Source organism: Pleurodeles waltl, chromosome 7 (assembly GCF_031143425.1).
Source record: "Pleurodeles waltl isolate 20211129_DDA chromosome 7, aPleWal1.hap1.20221129, whole genome shotgun sequence".
NCBI classification, from domain to species: Eukaryota; Metazoa; Chordata; class Amphibia; order Caudata; family Salamandridae; genus Pleurodeles; species Pleurodeles waltl.
In genome coordinates this window covers 1,379,942,819-1,379,959,051 of record NC_090446.1, presented here as the reverse complement: position 1 = coordinate 1,379,959,051, position 16,233 = coordinate 1,379,942,819, and the positions used below count along the sequence as shown (strand labels likewise).

The 16,233-nt window shown below is 44.1% G+C and overlaps 1 protein-coding gene across 4 annotated transcripts in view; it reads right to left on the bottom strand.

Moving 5' to 3' along the window:
* LOC138246356 (transient receptor potential cation channel subfamily M member 4-like) overlaps positions 1-16,233 on the bottom strand; it is a 250,945-nt gene that overhangs the window by 95,034 nt on the left and 139,678 nt on the right. For all 4 annotated transcript variants that reach the window (XM_069200879.1, XM_069200878.1, XM_069200877.1 and 1 more), the window contains exons 7-9: positions 14,552-14,616; positions 10,518-10,700; positions 8,152-8,251 (exon numbers count right to left, since the gene is read on the bottom strand). In XM_069200879.1, the coding sequence (XP_069056980.1) occupies positions 8,152-8,251; positions 10,518-10,700; positions 14,552-14,616 (348 nt within the window). The remainder of the gene's footprint in view (positions 1-8,151; positions 8,252-10,517; positions 10,701-14,551; positions 14,617-16,233) is intronic.

The window sequence follows — 16,233 nt, the reverse complement described above, 5'->3', positions numbered from 1 at the left end:
TAGACCGACAGGGCCGATGTCCGGGTTGCAGTTGTTGCAAGATCTTCACCAGCAAAACCATCTCGGACTCTACCAGCAAAAACACGATGGATTGCCCGGCTCTAAAATCTGACTGACAGAGACTCTGCCCTGTTTGTGGCAGACTGTCAGCCAAACCCTATACAAACCTAAACTTTTCAAAAGTACCGCATTACAACAGTAACTGTGTTTTAATCCCGTCATAGCGCTATTCAAACAACCTTAAATTGCCCTGAATGGCACGGTGTCATCTTGTATGCTGTGTCGTGGTGGAAAGCTACCCTTTTCTTAAAGAAATCTGTTTTTTGGTACGTTCACTTCCTACAGAATTATACATATTCGTTATCCTGGATATTCTCGTGTCAAGTGAAAGTGTGGTCTTTTGACTCAGTTCCAGGGGCTTTGAGTGGCATGAATCTCAAGGGGTGGGGTGAGGGCAGTGCTTAATTTGAGCTGGTGGGTTCCGTTGCGGGGCACCAGCGCTTATTTTTTAGGGCCGGTACTGAATTTTGTGCCTCAAGCATTTACTGAGAGCAAAAGACACATATTGGAATGACGGAGATAAACAAATGAAAAAGAGTCACAAAAGGGGGAAGCAGAAAGCTGAAAGAGTGATCTGAAGGGGCAGGGAGTGTCTGTAAATGGATTGAAGAGGCCCGAGATGGCTTCAGGTTTACGCTGCCTCCGTATTCTGTGCTAGCAGCAGCTGTGTGTTTCACAGGAGAGCTTTGGGCACCAAGCACTGGTGGGAGGGAGAGGGGGCAGCTTTAAGACTCCTGGAACGGTGATATCTGCACTAAGCGCCTGCCCATAGCCCTGCACTGAACGTCATCGCGGCCGTGAGGAAGGGCACAGCTGTAGCTGGCTACTGAACCGGTTGGGTGAGACTCTGATAATGCACTTGAGAGGCAGGGGTGCGCTTTCCATCTACACACCCATGGGTGTGGCATCAAAGAAACACTTTGTCCTGCAATCAATCTATGGATGACAGCAGAGGCTGTGGGCAACACCTTTATATCAGTGTGCACGCAAGCACATAAACATTTTACAGGCATGGTAATGACTGACTTCTCAGGGAGGGTAAATGTCAACATGCCACCACTGTTACCCGCACAGCTCCTGCACAGTATGACAATGCAAATCTCCCCAGTCTACAAGTCCTAAAAAAGAAGTGGGGGACTCACCAAATTAGGCGGTATGTAAGTGACATCATGGGGTGTGACATCACGGCACGTGGCATCACAGCGTGAGATATCACAGGAAGTGATATCAGATTTTAAGACCTCACACGTTGTGCAGGTCTATCAGGAGTACACTTGAGCAAATTACGATATTTAACAAGTGAAACCTGATACATACTTAAGCCTATGACTTGAGATGCCTTTGAAGAAATGAACAGCCCAAAGGCAGATGAAGTTTGGTGTCTTACTAAGGACAGTTGACAAGCCCCTAAGTGCTACAGGCTCTGGAGACTAAACCCAGCTCCAGGAACAAAGCACAGTTCATGCATTGTAATAAAAATGCTAGAAACTGCAATTGTGAATATCCAAACTGTAAATGTATTAACCTACCTAACATAGCACCATTATATATACTGCCAATTTAGAATATTTTGATCATTTCAATAAATTCTAAGCTGCACACTGTATTTGGTATTCTGAGCATGGTGAACAATATCCCGCACATATAGTAATACAGACATTAACATATGACACAGGATTCCAAAGAGACAGAGGCGAGCCTTGATATTTATGAACGTTAGTGAAAAAGACATGCATCAGTATGGCAGATTCATAAGGTAGGAGAACAAGCTACTACACAGATGAGCAGCCACCAAGGCCTGCGAGCAGGCAGTAAAAGGTCACTCTGTGCTACGCCCATTTGTGATCTATTTACCCTAACAAACAGCTCGCCTAAGACCTGGTCGTAAATGAGACCCTAGCACTAGACGTGTGCAACCCAGACAGTAGCACTGCTGTGTATGCAGAGGGACAGGAAAGGAAGACCGACAGTGCCACCATCAAGAAAGAGGTTTATATGTGTAGTGAACTTGCTGCTTGTCAGGGCCGGCTTTGGCGCTGGTGGTGCCCTGTGTGACGGTCGTTTTTGGTGCCCCCACCCCATGACCACTTCCTCGGATTCCCTCACTACCACCCGGCAAATGTACCTCTCATCTCTCCCTAGCCTCCCTTTCACATACATTCATTTGTTTTAAAAGCAGTTGTAAAGGCACAAAAAATATAGTTCTGTTCTTTGCAGCAGGCATATTAACCCTCTACGCTAATTTATAACGAGTCAAAGCTGCCACTAAACAAAATTCCCATCTCTCTCCCCAGCAAGAACGTTAATCACAAGAGGTATCGTGACATTTTAATTGCTTCCTGAAACTTTTCAGGAGGTACTTTTAAATCACAAGTTTCTAACTTATTGCTAAACACAGCGCCCCCCTGAGGTCAGGGCCCCCAATCCAGGTCAACACCCGGTGCGGCCGCACTGCCCTAAAGCCGGCCCTGCTGCTTGTTCTTGGAGCAGAGGGGAGTGGTGGAATCAAGGGAGAAGCCTGAAAAATAATACACCCTACCATGTTGAACCAAATGGTTCAAATGTTGGCATCAAGTAAGTGAGCCCAACCCTCTCCAGAAGCTCCCTCATCTCTTCTACCCAAGGATCTATTCATTCATCCTTCCACCTTTTCATCTACCCGCTCAAATCCATTCCACCTTTATATTTTGTCATTCATTCATTCACCCATAATTCAATATTTTGCCATTCCATACATGCACTGGCCATTCCACTGTCCATTCACACATCCATTGTCTATGCAGCAATCTACCCTTACATCCATTCTCTGATCTACCCCTCCATCAATAAAGAGTTTCTTCCAACGACTGAGCCTCTTGTCCATCCACCGAACTCTCAGCATTCCGGTTACTCTGCCATCCATCCATGCGTACTCTCAGATTTACATTTACTCTGCCATCCATCCACTCATATCCCCGGATTTCCATTTACTCCACCATCCTTTTCCCGATCATACACTCATTCACCATTCTTTCATCCAACCATCTTTTTCACCCACTCATCCATCCATCTTTCCCTTTTCTATCAACCCATCATTCTTTCTTCCTTATAGCTTTAAATATGAGCTTTTATCTGCCAAGTTGCAGAGAGAAGAGGTCCATAAGGAACCCCACATCCGCTGTAGCAGCTAAAGCGGGGGTCGATGATGCCTCTGGGTGTAATGCACCTCACTCCAGGCCCCGGGTTGATAGATTCTTCATACTGCTACTAATGAATACGCATACATATAGTTGGGTGAGCCAGCAAATTAACAGGGATGCCAGACCCTAGTCAAAGGACTGGCTTGGCTCTAAGAGTCCATGCACAAGCAGAGCAATGAAAATATTTGGCATGTAAATCATGCAACACACATCAGGTAAAAATATGATGCCACTGAAAAATTAAAAAAAGTATATTTCAGTAACGTGTCTAATCATTTCACCTTTGTGCACCAAATACCACTGCATTGAGAGGTATTGAAATAACTAATTTTTTTATACATGAACCTAGAAACATTTCTGCGCCCCTGCCCTGATGACAATGCTACTAGTGATCTCGGAGGAAAGTAGATTGTCATGCATGCCCTCTATGTTGCCGAGACTCTCCAGATACGGGAAGCAGGACTATAGCCTATTGTCCCAAACACAAGAGGGCAGTTTGTACAGCCTGCACCCTAAACTCGTGGATTTGAATCTGCTCTCATATGCGGTCATGAAGATAAAGGAAGCACGGTGGAACACAATATTTGCCAGGGATCACACAGTGTGGTTGTGGGAAAGCTGGGACTGCTCCCAGGTTTTCTGGTTTCACATTCTGCTTTCGGGCTATTAGATGGGTATCTCCCTCTCTCGCCCGTTATAAATGAATGGTTGCTGCTTTAACTTAGTTCTTGGTGCATGACGTCCGAGCGTGAGTAGCAGGCAGAAGCCACTCGAAAGCTCGGCTTGCAGTGATGAAAGGAAGTGTAACTGAAGCGAGAGCGCATAGAGGACCTGGCGTTAATGGAGGAAGGAGCTTGACGGATAGAGGGGCGAGGCTAAGTGAAAAGGGGCGGAGGGGCAACTGAAAAGAACTAAAGGAGGAAGTAGACTGAATGGCGGAAGAAGGGGAGTGAATCTAGGGGGAGAGAGTGTGACAGAAACAGGGATGAGGGGAAAAGAAAGAGGGAGGAGAGTAAATAAAAGGGAAATGACGGCCATGACGAGAAGTGAATGAGTTGCTTAGAACACAGGAAGCCTGAAGCGTGAAGCTTCTGCCTGGCTGAAGGCTGTAGTACACCCGGAGCGGTTACAGCATCACACAGCTCTCAGAGGGCAGGACACTAACCCCTTCTAAACCCCGAGGGGCACCACCAGGGACTTGGGACCGTACATCTCTCCCTTCCAGCACCCACCAGCCGCCCGAGCACCTCCCTTTTCCACTGAGTGCTCTGTGCACTCTCAGAGTGGCCAGCTTTTCAGCAGGGTGGGCTCTCTGAAAATAGTGGGTGGGCGTCGTCTACCTGTGTCCACCCTCAACTTGTGCCCTGGCTCTCCCGTAAACGGACAGGAGGCTGCTGCAATAAACGACGGACTGCAGCGTCGTTTGTCACAGTAACTATGATGTCTCCAGAAGAAGATTGTGATGTCACAAGCAAACGTTTGAGTCGCCGGAAAGAAGTCACAACCCTGTGGTACTGATGATAAAAACACGATGATGGTGATGTCTAAAGAGCAGGCTGCAATGCCAGCCCCATAACATATTTCATCTTGACGCACATTTAAGAGTACGAGCAACAAGACATGATGTACTTTCTCCGACTAGGTAAAGGAATGCTTTCTTCGCTCACAGGCAGACACCTGTTTTACTGCAAGAAGTCGACTGGAATAGCTTCCCATGTAGAGTGCCGGGACATTGCGCGACAGAGAACTTCGAGGGATTGGTAGTAACTCGACCAATCACGTCCCAGCAATCACTAACAGGGTCATACACTTTCTTCATTTCCTGGGCATCATCATCCACACTTTGGATTGGTGGGGATATGGGCCTGAATTTTTGGGCTTGTTATGAGAGGGCTTCGGAGAATTGTGTACCTCCATAGACATATACCTACTTACGATCAATTAATTATCCATGTTGGAAGGTGAACACATTATTGGCCTAATGCGTAAGTTGTGCTCCAGTGTCCTTGTACGTAAACTGTGTCTGAATCACTGAGAAAACTGAAGGTATGAACAACTTTGGCCAGATAAAGGGTATATAAAACAGGAAGGGTATAGTTAGGCTCACATTTTAAACATACAAAACCATGGAAAATCCCCAGTTAGAGTTACCTCAAGTAACTAACTCGTGCCCTAAGGTTTCATCAAAAAAATGTTACTGCAATATTACAGTGATATCAGTGATATTATCAAAGATGCCATGAGTGTCATAATTTGTGGGGCAATTAGCAGTGCATGGCGAGGGTGCAAGTTATAGTTACTGTAGGGCATGAGTTATAGTTACTTGAGATAACTAACTATAACTGGTGAATTTCTATGGGTTTGTACGTTTAAAACGTGAGCCTAACTATAACGTCCCTGTAACATTTGGTTTTTTTTAAGAGAATTTCTATGTTTTTATAAAAAAATCTATTTCCTAACTATAACGTCCCTATAACCATTGATTTTTTCAGTGAATTTCTATGGTTTGTTTTTTTAACATATATTATTATTTTTCTTTAATATATGTTAATCCAACCACCGCCGGGCACGGCGGCGGGTGACCACAGGAGGCCAACCCCTAAGCACCCAACCTTGGCCCAGACTTCGCCCGTGTGCAGCGGAGGTTGCCTGCAAGCCAAATCCTATGGCCAACACCTCTAACCACCCACTCCCATGCTGTGCACGTCCCTTTGGCCATGTGCGCGCAAAAGTTGGCCGCAACCTTTCTGGGTGTCAGAATAAGTGTGAGAGGGTGTATCTGGGTGCGAGAGTGGCTGTGAGAGTGTGTCTGGGTGTGAGTGCATACGTCCGTGTTTTAGTGTGTGCATCAGTGTGTGCGCAGGCCTGTGAATGGGTGCATGAGGCTGTCAGTGGGTCTGTGTGTGGGTGTGGGAGGGTCTGAGTGGGTCTGTGAGTGGGTGCGTGAGGGTGTGACTGTGGCTGTGAGTTGGTGCACGAGGCTCTCAATGGGTCTGTGTGGGAGCATGTGTCTGAGTGGGCCTGTGAGTGGGAGAAATGGATTGAAAGAGAGATAGAGAAAGAAAGTGAGAGGGAGAGAAAAAGAAAAGAGGGAAGAGAGTCCAGATGGACTCAAATCCTGAGTGCTCAGTGTGAAGGTCTGCAACCTTCACACTGAGCTTTTATTTTTTTTTCAAGCCCTTTATGAGCTATCCAGGACTGCGAGGGACTCCTCAAGGGCTCGTCCAAGGGCTCCCCTGTGGTCCCTACATATTTATTTATTTTTATTATTTAACAAAAAGCCCTTACGGGCTATCGGGCACCGCGGGAAAAGCCCCAAGGCTTACCTCGCGGTGCCATTGCTTCAGCAAGCTGTTTTTAACAGCAGCTCCCTGCTTGCAGAAGCATTTCATCTCTGTTCCCTGCAAGCCTGCAGGGGGACAGAGATGAAAGCTTCGGTTTTTGACAGCGTGACGTGTTTGACAGGTCCCACTGTCAAAAACCAAAGTGTTTGCTGTTGCTTGCTGCAGCTGCAAAGCTGCAGCCAGGCCACAGCAAACAGCTATGTGCCAGCTGTAGGCACCCCGGGACATAGCAGGAGCCAGCCCTGGGGGTTGGTGGTCCCCAGAGCCATCAGTGGCTCCACAGGGGGCCTCGAGGCCCTCCTCCAACGTGCACATATCCCCAGGGAGGTGGGCTAACGGGGGTCCGAAACGGACTCCCTTTACATTATTATCATTATTATGTGCCTCGGGGAGGTGATGATCCCTGGGTCTGCAGGAGGGGGGACGTGATCACCCGCAAGTCAATAAAGTGAAGCCCCGGGGAGATGACGGTCCTCGGGGCGGTGGGGGAGGCCATTCTGCCTCCCCGCTCATTTTACATTATTCCCCCCGGAAAGGTGGTGGCCCACGGGGTGCGGTGGCTCATAGTACATTATTTGCCCCAGGAAGGTTGTGGTGCCCGGGTCTCCCTACGCCAGTTTGAGTTAGCCCCAGGGAGGTGGTGATCCCAGTGGCTGCTGGGGTACCAGGCGGCCATCCTGCACTTTATAAACAAATGCTCCCGGGACTTGGCCCACCTGGAGGCTTAAAGAAAAAGAACTAAGCATGGGAGCCTGCACATTAAAAAAAAAAGTATTTATTTTTGCCAGATTCGCAGATCCACAGCAAATCTCGGCAAAAAACAAAAAACGTGTTTTAGCCTAGAGGGGGTCTCTCTTGGACCCCACCACCAGAGCTAAGGGGTCAGGGTGTCTGTACCATGGCCCATTTATTTTTTTTACATTTTTTTCTGGGACTCGGCTGCTGAGGCCCAAGGTGGCTGATAACACTTCCTTGTTGATGTGTTGTCAGCCAATCAGATCTCAGCACAAGATCGGGAGGTGTCACAAATCCTTTGCATCGCTAAATATACACTTTTGATTTTCCTTAAATGTCTCCAAAACTACTGAACAGATTTACACAAAAACAAAAAAGAGATTTTCCTCTGGACCAGGACTTCCCTTTTTGCCAAATTTAGTTTAATTCCATACAGTTGTTTTGTCGATATTGCTGTTAAAAATCCCTATGGACAAATAAATGGGGAAAATGTGTTTTGGGATTTCCCCCTCTCCCCCTTTTTTCTCTGCCCTCCCGGACAGATCACCCCAAAACGTTTCAGACAGCAGCTGACCCGTCTATCAAATATTTTTGAAAAGTTTTGTGAAGAGTCGTCAAGCGGAGCCAAAGGTATAGGTGAGTAAAAAAAAGGCTTTTTATATAGAAACTAGGTCCTAACTATAACTACCTAGTAGCGACTGCCACTAGGATATGGATATATATCACGTTGTGGTGAGTCCAAGAAGTGAACAGAGCTTGGGCTAGCTTTATACTGCTGATAGTGCATACAAAGGTGTACAAACCAATAGGAAGAGATCCAACAGCAAACTCACCTTTCACAAGGGCTCTCAAGATGACAGTCTCAAATTCCTCTGTCCCATCCTGGTCTGAGTACACGGTCACCAGGTCCCGGTTCGCCACAATCTTTTCCACCTTGAGATACAACGACAGGATTACAAACATAACAATATCTTCCAGACCATGGCACTGCCCCTACACAAACTGAAAACGGACAGTATGTATTTAGCATTAAAGGGACAGCTGTACAAAGATGTTATTCACAAAATGTGGTCGCAAATTGAGCACCTACTTTTTGTGAAGAAATTCAGTTTTGTGAACTGACATGCACTAACAGGCTGGTTTGCAAAATAACCATTCGGAGTGGGTCACAATTCAACATACCTCCTCAAAATTTGAGGTAGGTTGCAAATTGCAACTCATTTCGATTGAATGCCATCACAATGATGGTGGGCTACTAGGGTCACCATGCTGGTGATCAAGTTTAAATAAAGTACTTTTTTTTTAAAGCAGCATATGTTCCGTAAAGGAAATGGGTCTGCATTTCAGAAAGAATTTACTATTGGATCACTGACCACTCTCAAAAAACGTATGTTTTTATCAATTACAAAGGGGGATGGGTCACACAGGGTCTCAACCCCCTTTGGAAATGGGTTACCAGGTCCTTAGAGGAGTCAATTACCTAACAATGATTTGCAACCAAAATTGCAGTTGCAAACCATTAATACATGGCTTTGCGAATTGCAACTTAGATTAGACTCCCTAAGCATGTCCCTCCAATTCGTGATTTGTATTGCATATCTAGACCCACTTTACGATTTGGTAACCAGTTACTGAATTGCAAAATAGGTTTAAAACAATTGCAAGGGCACTGGTGGCCAAAAGTTCCCTATTGTAAAGTCTATGGAAAAGTCAATAAGTTTATTAAACTTGAAAAAAGTTAGTACAAATATTTTAGAGGTAAATATTGTAGTAAGTACACTTTATATTTTAATTTTTAAAGTAGAATAAAATAAATGACCAAATCATTAATATCAATTTTAATGTAAAATGTAATTATTATGAATGTATCAAAAAAGATTCTGAAGTTTAAATACAAAAAAAAATATCACCTAAAGTAAAATCTGTATTTTTGTTATATATTAAAAATTAGCATTATCTATAGAATTAAACTAACTTAATTATACTTTAATGACAAGTAATGTTGCAATAATTTCTAAATTCAGCAAAGTTTATTAAAACATGTTAGTATATTAAAAATAAAATACAAAATGTTTTTAGATAATTTCTAAATCATATTAACATAACATTTACTTATATTTGTAACTATTTTAAATAATTTAATCTAACATTATTTCCTATAGGGTTTTATTTTGAATCCCTGCTCCATTATATTCTATGGGAGGGTGTTGCAGTACTTGTGAGTGAATATGTGTGGTACTAGACTTACTCCAGCTCTGACCTGGAGCAAATGTAAGACTGATTTGACTTTTGTGGCTGTAGTAACTTTAGAAATGTAGGCTGTGAATGGGAATGGGCTTCCTCTTTTGTGTGTTGGTGCATGCCCCTCCCTAAACTCCTCCCTAATTCTCTTTTAAAACTTCCTTAATCTCCTCTGCTTTAGTATTTCCCATTTCTCTGCCAGTCCCCAACCTTCCAAAATGTGCAGGGATTCTGCAGTAGGGATTGAGATTTCTGCACCGAGAAAGATAGGCGTGGCGGAACCTCCACAAATAGGTTTTGTGAATAGCATTTGTAGAGCATACTACAAAATGTATTACAAAATACAGTTTGTGAATAGACCCTGGAAGGGGTAGACAAACATGGGCAGTCCTGTCAGAGCGTAACATTGGCTGCAGTCACACAGTGCCCAGACAGCGATCCTGCCGGCTAATCAGTTCTATGACTTCTAGGTCGCGGATATCGAAGACCGATTAATACCAACCTAATTTCTGGAAAAATAAAAATAAAAGTGGTAAAATCCTAATGAGGAAAAGAGAATTTGAGGTTAGAAAGGAGGAAGACATTAGTAGTCGGATTTGGGTATCTGCCAAACAGCAGACCATGATATGCTCAACCCCTCCACACCCCATCCCCCCTCCAAATAACACACCACCACAGGCTTCTCTGTTTCCTACCAGTCTCCCTGGGTAGTTCCATCTACATTCACAACCAACATTGGAATAAGAGCACATCCAACACAAAAGCAATGTTTCTTTAAGATGTCCCTGCAAGACTTAACAAAATTGGGCTGTAGTCAACGATAAATTTTGAGTTTAACTTACCCCATTGGACTATTTCTACGTCAAACTCCTCAGAACATGCACTTTCCCCATAAACCCAGCCTCCATCCACCCTCTCTCAGTTTTTCTCTTGCTCAGTGCAAGATGACTCTACATACCAAGTCTATCATCTTGCTCATATTGCCACCAGGGAAGTACTGCCCGAGCTTCTCTTCCACCAGATCCCGTATGGAGTCCATGCTGATGGAGTCCTCCAGGATTTCTGTCAGACAGTCGGCCACCCCTCCTGACCCGGCCATGAGGAGGCATGGGATGGTGCTCTTGGTCACGTTGTATACCCGCTGCAAAAGAAGACACACACCATGTTTAGGAAGAGCGTACATAGGGAGCAGCAATATTCAGGTTCTGGACACCGAGTCGGGCTCGATGGGTAACAGCGAGTATTTGCCCATGGTGCTGAATTAATTCCTCTAGGCAAAGCTGTGAAAGCACAGTAGTTTTGGACATAGGACAAAAATGAATAATTTAATTCAGAGTTTTGAAATATAATTCAGCACTCTTGTAAGTCACTCAAGTTGAAAATAAGAAGATCGAAAATGGTAAACCCAGGAGTTATATAAGACGGTCAAAACTTTTTGACTACTGACGAGATTAAATGATAATTATTCAGGCTACAAGCAAGTCTGATTGTAAATGCATCACAAATAAAGGAACTATCGCACATTGACGTCAGACCATCTCGTATTCTGTCTCATCAGTAGTCAAGAAGCTTTGACAGTCATATATTTCCTGAATTTACCTGTTTCATTCTTATTTTCAAGTTGAGTCACTTATAAGAGTGGTGAGTTATATTTTGAAGTTCATAGTGGGAGACCTTTGGTAGTCTCCGATTAAGGGACAGTGGTGGTTGATCTCATCAACGTCTGCACCTGTAACAGGACATTGAGAGATCTGAACTGACATTGGCAGTAATAATGTGTGCGGTCCTTGTTAGTGCCTCATCTGCCACGTGTAAATATTTTAGAGAAGAAGGTAAATAAATCTGTCTCCATGCATTTCCTATTTAATTATCACTTGTAGAGCTCATTCTGCAGTTAGAATGGGTTGAAGAGCTTTCTGCATCTGGGCTTGTTTTTGCCCAGTTTAAGGAGCTGCACCCATATATTGTGAACCATTAACCAGTCTACCTCCAATTAAGAACTTTGATTTGAGCCTGTATCCTTTCTATAAAGTAAAAATCTAGGTGTGCTATTTGAACAGATGCTTCCACAAATCCTATCAGTGGTTAGGGGATGCTCTTTCCACCCACATCATCTAACCCATCCTCCCATTACATTTAGTAAAAAGTGGGCACATTGAGACTGGATTATTGCAGTGTACTGCATGCAGGAACCCCAGTGCCATTAACAAACAACTACAGAGAGCCCAGAGAGCAGCCGTAAGATCAAACTTGGGCCTGGGCAAATAGGATGATGTCTCTGCTATCCACACGCCTCTACGATGGTGGCCTAAAAATGCTTTAACCACCCATCACTACTCAAAGTAGTTTCAAAAGGCAAAGCCTTCCTTCCAAATAGGGACCGTCGCAGCTAAAAACAAGCCTTCATTACAGTTTCAAATTTCAGTTTATCCTCATGGTTCCATCTGGGTTGAGGCTCCCGAGGCGTGGGATGCACTGCCGACCTCTGTTACCAACTACCAAAAGGAAAAGGCTAGTTTGTTTTATTATCCGGCTGTCCAAGACTAAAGCAAAGAGAAACGTTCACATGTACTTTATAAATGTGGTCAGTCAATGATCTGGTCAGTTACCACACTATCAACAACAACAGGTATGCATATGAAATAAAAAGATAAAAAAGTGTATGTTTCCACTTGAAATACAGTTCTTCAATAGTCAATAAAGGGATAATAGAGGCTCTGCCATGTAGAGCAAACATCTAGAGAAGATTATCAGCCTAGCTTGACTGGAGCCAAACCCTGGCAAGGGTTCCCTTGTTCACAGCCCATGGGAACAATACAAACAATACAAAAGGTAGGATAAGGCCAGGGGTTTTCTTCACTAATACAGATTTCAGCCCGATAATTTGCTTAAGAGTGGCTTCTAAAGGTCGCATTGGAGAATTCAACCCATATCCCTTACCTTTCTGTAAAGTACACGAAAACACAGAAAATAAACAAAACACTTCAGACTGGAAAATGCAAACTGTGAACAAAAAAACAGGTTAATTGTCTCTCATGAACCATCTACTTCAAACCAACTTTTACATCAGAAGAATGGTTAAGGTTTGGCCACTAAAATTGTGTACAGCACAGTCAATTCTTACACATCAGAAGATTAGCGACTGAAGAGGCAGGTTGTATGAATCATCTGAAAACGATTGAAAAAAAATGCCAAGAAAGACATTCGTGAATCATCATTGCAAGGATGAAATGCTAATGAGGAGGCTATCTCTTGTAACTACGTTCTCAACCCGTAGTTTTAAAATGGGGCATATTGTTCAAATAAGACTGTTCCAAATTCCCAGGTAATTCTTCAATATGAAAGTCAACGAAACAAATTTTCAAGGGACACCAGCGATTTTGCGCAAACAACATTTAAGCCATTTGCAACTTTTGGTTAAAGTTGATCCACGACTTCTCATCTAACCTTCTGCATGCATCAAAATGGCTTATTTTCATGTTTAATTTCCAGTCATTAAAACCAAACTAGCAAAATAAACGTTTTACAAGAATGTGGAAAAATAGAATCACATATATCTGTTTGCTCACTCAACTGAGATTTTAAAGTATTGAACTAATAATAGCATTACTGTAAGGTGGTAATAAATATCATTATATTAGTTAAAGAGAAACCACTATCATATATAAACTTGGAAGAACTCCACCTTAGGGACTGAGTAAGTATGTGAGCTATAAGTGTTTTATGTGAAAACTGCACCATTTAATTCTGACATTTACACTCTGGCCTTCAATTGGCTGCTATTGAATCGTCATGTAATCCAATTAGTCGTGTAAGGATCACGACTTGCTGGCAGAGTATGTCTTTACTCCATCCAAAATAGGAAAGACCATTTCACTGTGTAGAGGGTTTTTTGCAACCTGTACTTCTTTTGGGTTCATTTGCAAAAAAACAACAAGAAATGCTAATGGCTAGTATGGATATATTGTAACTTACATAACTTTTTCTTGGATTTAACTTTGTCATATTACATTCTTTTTGTTAGATATAAGCAAGGGGTATAGACTATCTGTCCATGTAGTCGTAAATTTCAATGGACTGTGGAGTCCATGTCTGTTATGTAGAGAGAGACTATTTACTGGCAGCAAGGAGCAGGCAGAGCTTCTCTGAGTGCTATTTCATCAATAAAGTGTAGAAACAAGGCCAGAATCGACCAGAAAGTGCTCAACCTACAAGGGATCTACCTCCACAATGAAGAATATAGTTTGCATTGGTACCAAGGTTCATTGTATGCTGCTAGAGTCCTGCCTTGGTTTCGAGTATGGTGCATTTGTGAAGTATCATGTGAGGGACAGGCCTGCTCTGTTAGACCCGAGTTTAGAAGAACTGTGGAAGGGATGGATATCTCTTCTGCCTAGGGCCTCAGTCTGTAAGAAGTAATGCTACTTGAGTGAGAAGCCTGCTGCGTGAAGTCTACGCTACAAAATGTGTCCAGCCTGCGGGAGTGCTCCCTTTTGTAGATCTGAGCTGAAATGTCTGCATAACCTGAGTAAGAGGTCTACTGTCTCAGCTCTAGGTGTATCCTGAGACCAGGGTTTGGAATATGCGAGACAGCACTGCTGGCTGAGGCACACGTCTGTAGGATATATGTAACCGGAGGGCGAGCTACGCAGTCTGAGTTAAGCAGCCTGAGCTCTGTTAGAACAATGCAGAAGCTTGGAATTACCAGATGGACAGGTTGAATCGCTAAGAGTTAGGTTACTGAAGAGAGAGCTTTGCTGACTCAGCCATCTGTTGTATTTTTTATGTACCCCGAGGGAGAGCGCAGCTCTCGCTGGTCTAAGCCTCTATATTTGTGTCACCCGGGGGTTCTCCTTGCTTAAGGCCTCAGCCTCAGTGATCTGCACACCTCACAATACCTGTCTGACTAGTAAGACTGTGACCTGCTCCCAAGGGACGGATCACATGAAACAATAACTGAGTGAAAAATGAATTGTCTACACTGTAGAGTACCTCTAGCATTTTGGGTTCTCCAGCGATCAGCATGCAGAGGACCGGGATTTCAATACTGCCTCTTCCTGCAAAACACACACAAAGACAGATTAGTTAGAAAAGTCACATTCCTGGGCATTGCGGCACTCCGGAGATCTATTAATTTCTTAGCATTCTTAAATCTAAGAAAAATAGTTATTAGCCATTACTTATAAGTGATATAGTATTGACAAGTGGGAAATCATTTTAATATACCCGTTTTCTTATCAGGGTCTAAACCACTTTGGCCCTCAAAGAGTTTATTGATTTGGTTGTATGTCGGAACCACGCATTCTGTTGCAACGCACGTCATTACCATGAGTGCGTTACAATAAGAATGCCATTACTACCCATATCCCTTACCACGCATGCCTTTACAACTAATTATATTGTAAAAGCATGTTTTTTAAAGGCATATGCATGGTAAAGTTCTCCCTCCCGGCGCAGTACTCCCCCAAGCCCAAAAACTTAACCCCCCATCCCCTGCCCCTCCCTAAAACAGTAACCTCAACCCCAGACCCAATCCCCCACCCTAATCCCAAAAACCGATGCCCCTCCTTAAAATCTAACTCCCCCAGCTCTCGATAAAACAGCCCCCCCCAAGAAAAATCCCCCTCCCCACGTAACCTGAAAACTACCCCACCCTAAAACATAACCCCCATCCCCTCCCTAAAACAGTACCCCCACAAGACCCATACCCTCCAAGCCCGAAAACTACCTCCCTAAAACCTAACCCTGCCCCTTCCTAAAACAGTATCCCACCCCCGGACCCAATGGCCCGACCTAATCTCGAAAATCGTCCCCGCCCTAAAACCTAACCCACTACCTAAAACAGTCCCCCCTCCCCCGAGCCCAACCCCCTCGCCGCACAACCTAAAAACCACCCCATTGCCCTAAAACATAACCCCCGGCCCAATACCCCACAAGCCCGCAAACCACCCTGCCTTAAATCCTAACACCCCACCCACTGCCCCTCCCTAAAACAGTACCACCCACCCCCAGGCCCAATACCCCCGAGCCCGAAAACCATCCCGCACTAAAATTTAACTCCCATCTCCTACCCCTCCCTAAAACAATCCCTCAAGCCCAACCCCCTCTGCACTTACCCTGAAATCCGCCCCATCCTTTCCCCCACCCTCATCCTTAATACAGTACCCCAACCCCCAGACCCAATCCCCTTACCTTACTCCTAAAGTGAGTCGCAGCTCATTCTGAGGAAACGGAATGATCTTTCCGTTTCCTCTAACGACGCTGATAGCCTTCACCATCATTACAACGCCTAGCCCTTACCATGCATATCATTACAATCGTTGTAATGGTATGCGTGGTAAAGGCTATTTGTTGTAATGGCGCATGCGTTGTAACACATGCGTGGTAAGGGCTAGTCAGGGAAACACGTTTCCCATTGATTCCTATTATAGACAGAGGAGGTATATGAGTTTTCACAGCCTACATGAGAAGCAGAGGCCAGACCTGGACCTCAAAAAATGGCAATAATTCATTAACGAAACAGTGATCTCTAAAGATATGTATCAAATATACACTCATCCCAGAGATTATACATCAGGTCTAAACAACGAAATACTACGCCATGCTACTTTTCATCCACCTCCTTACCAATCTTGTGGTCTGCTGTACTAAGCAGTTTTAAAGGCATGCGTAAA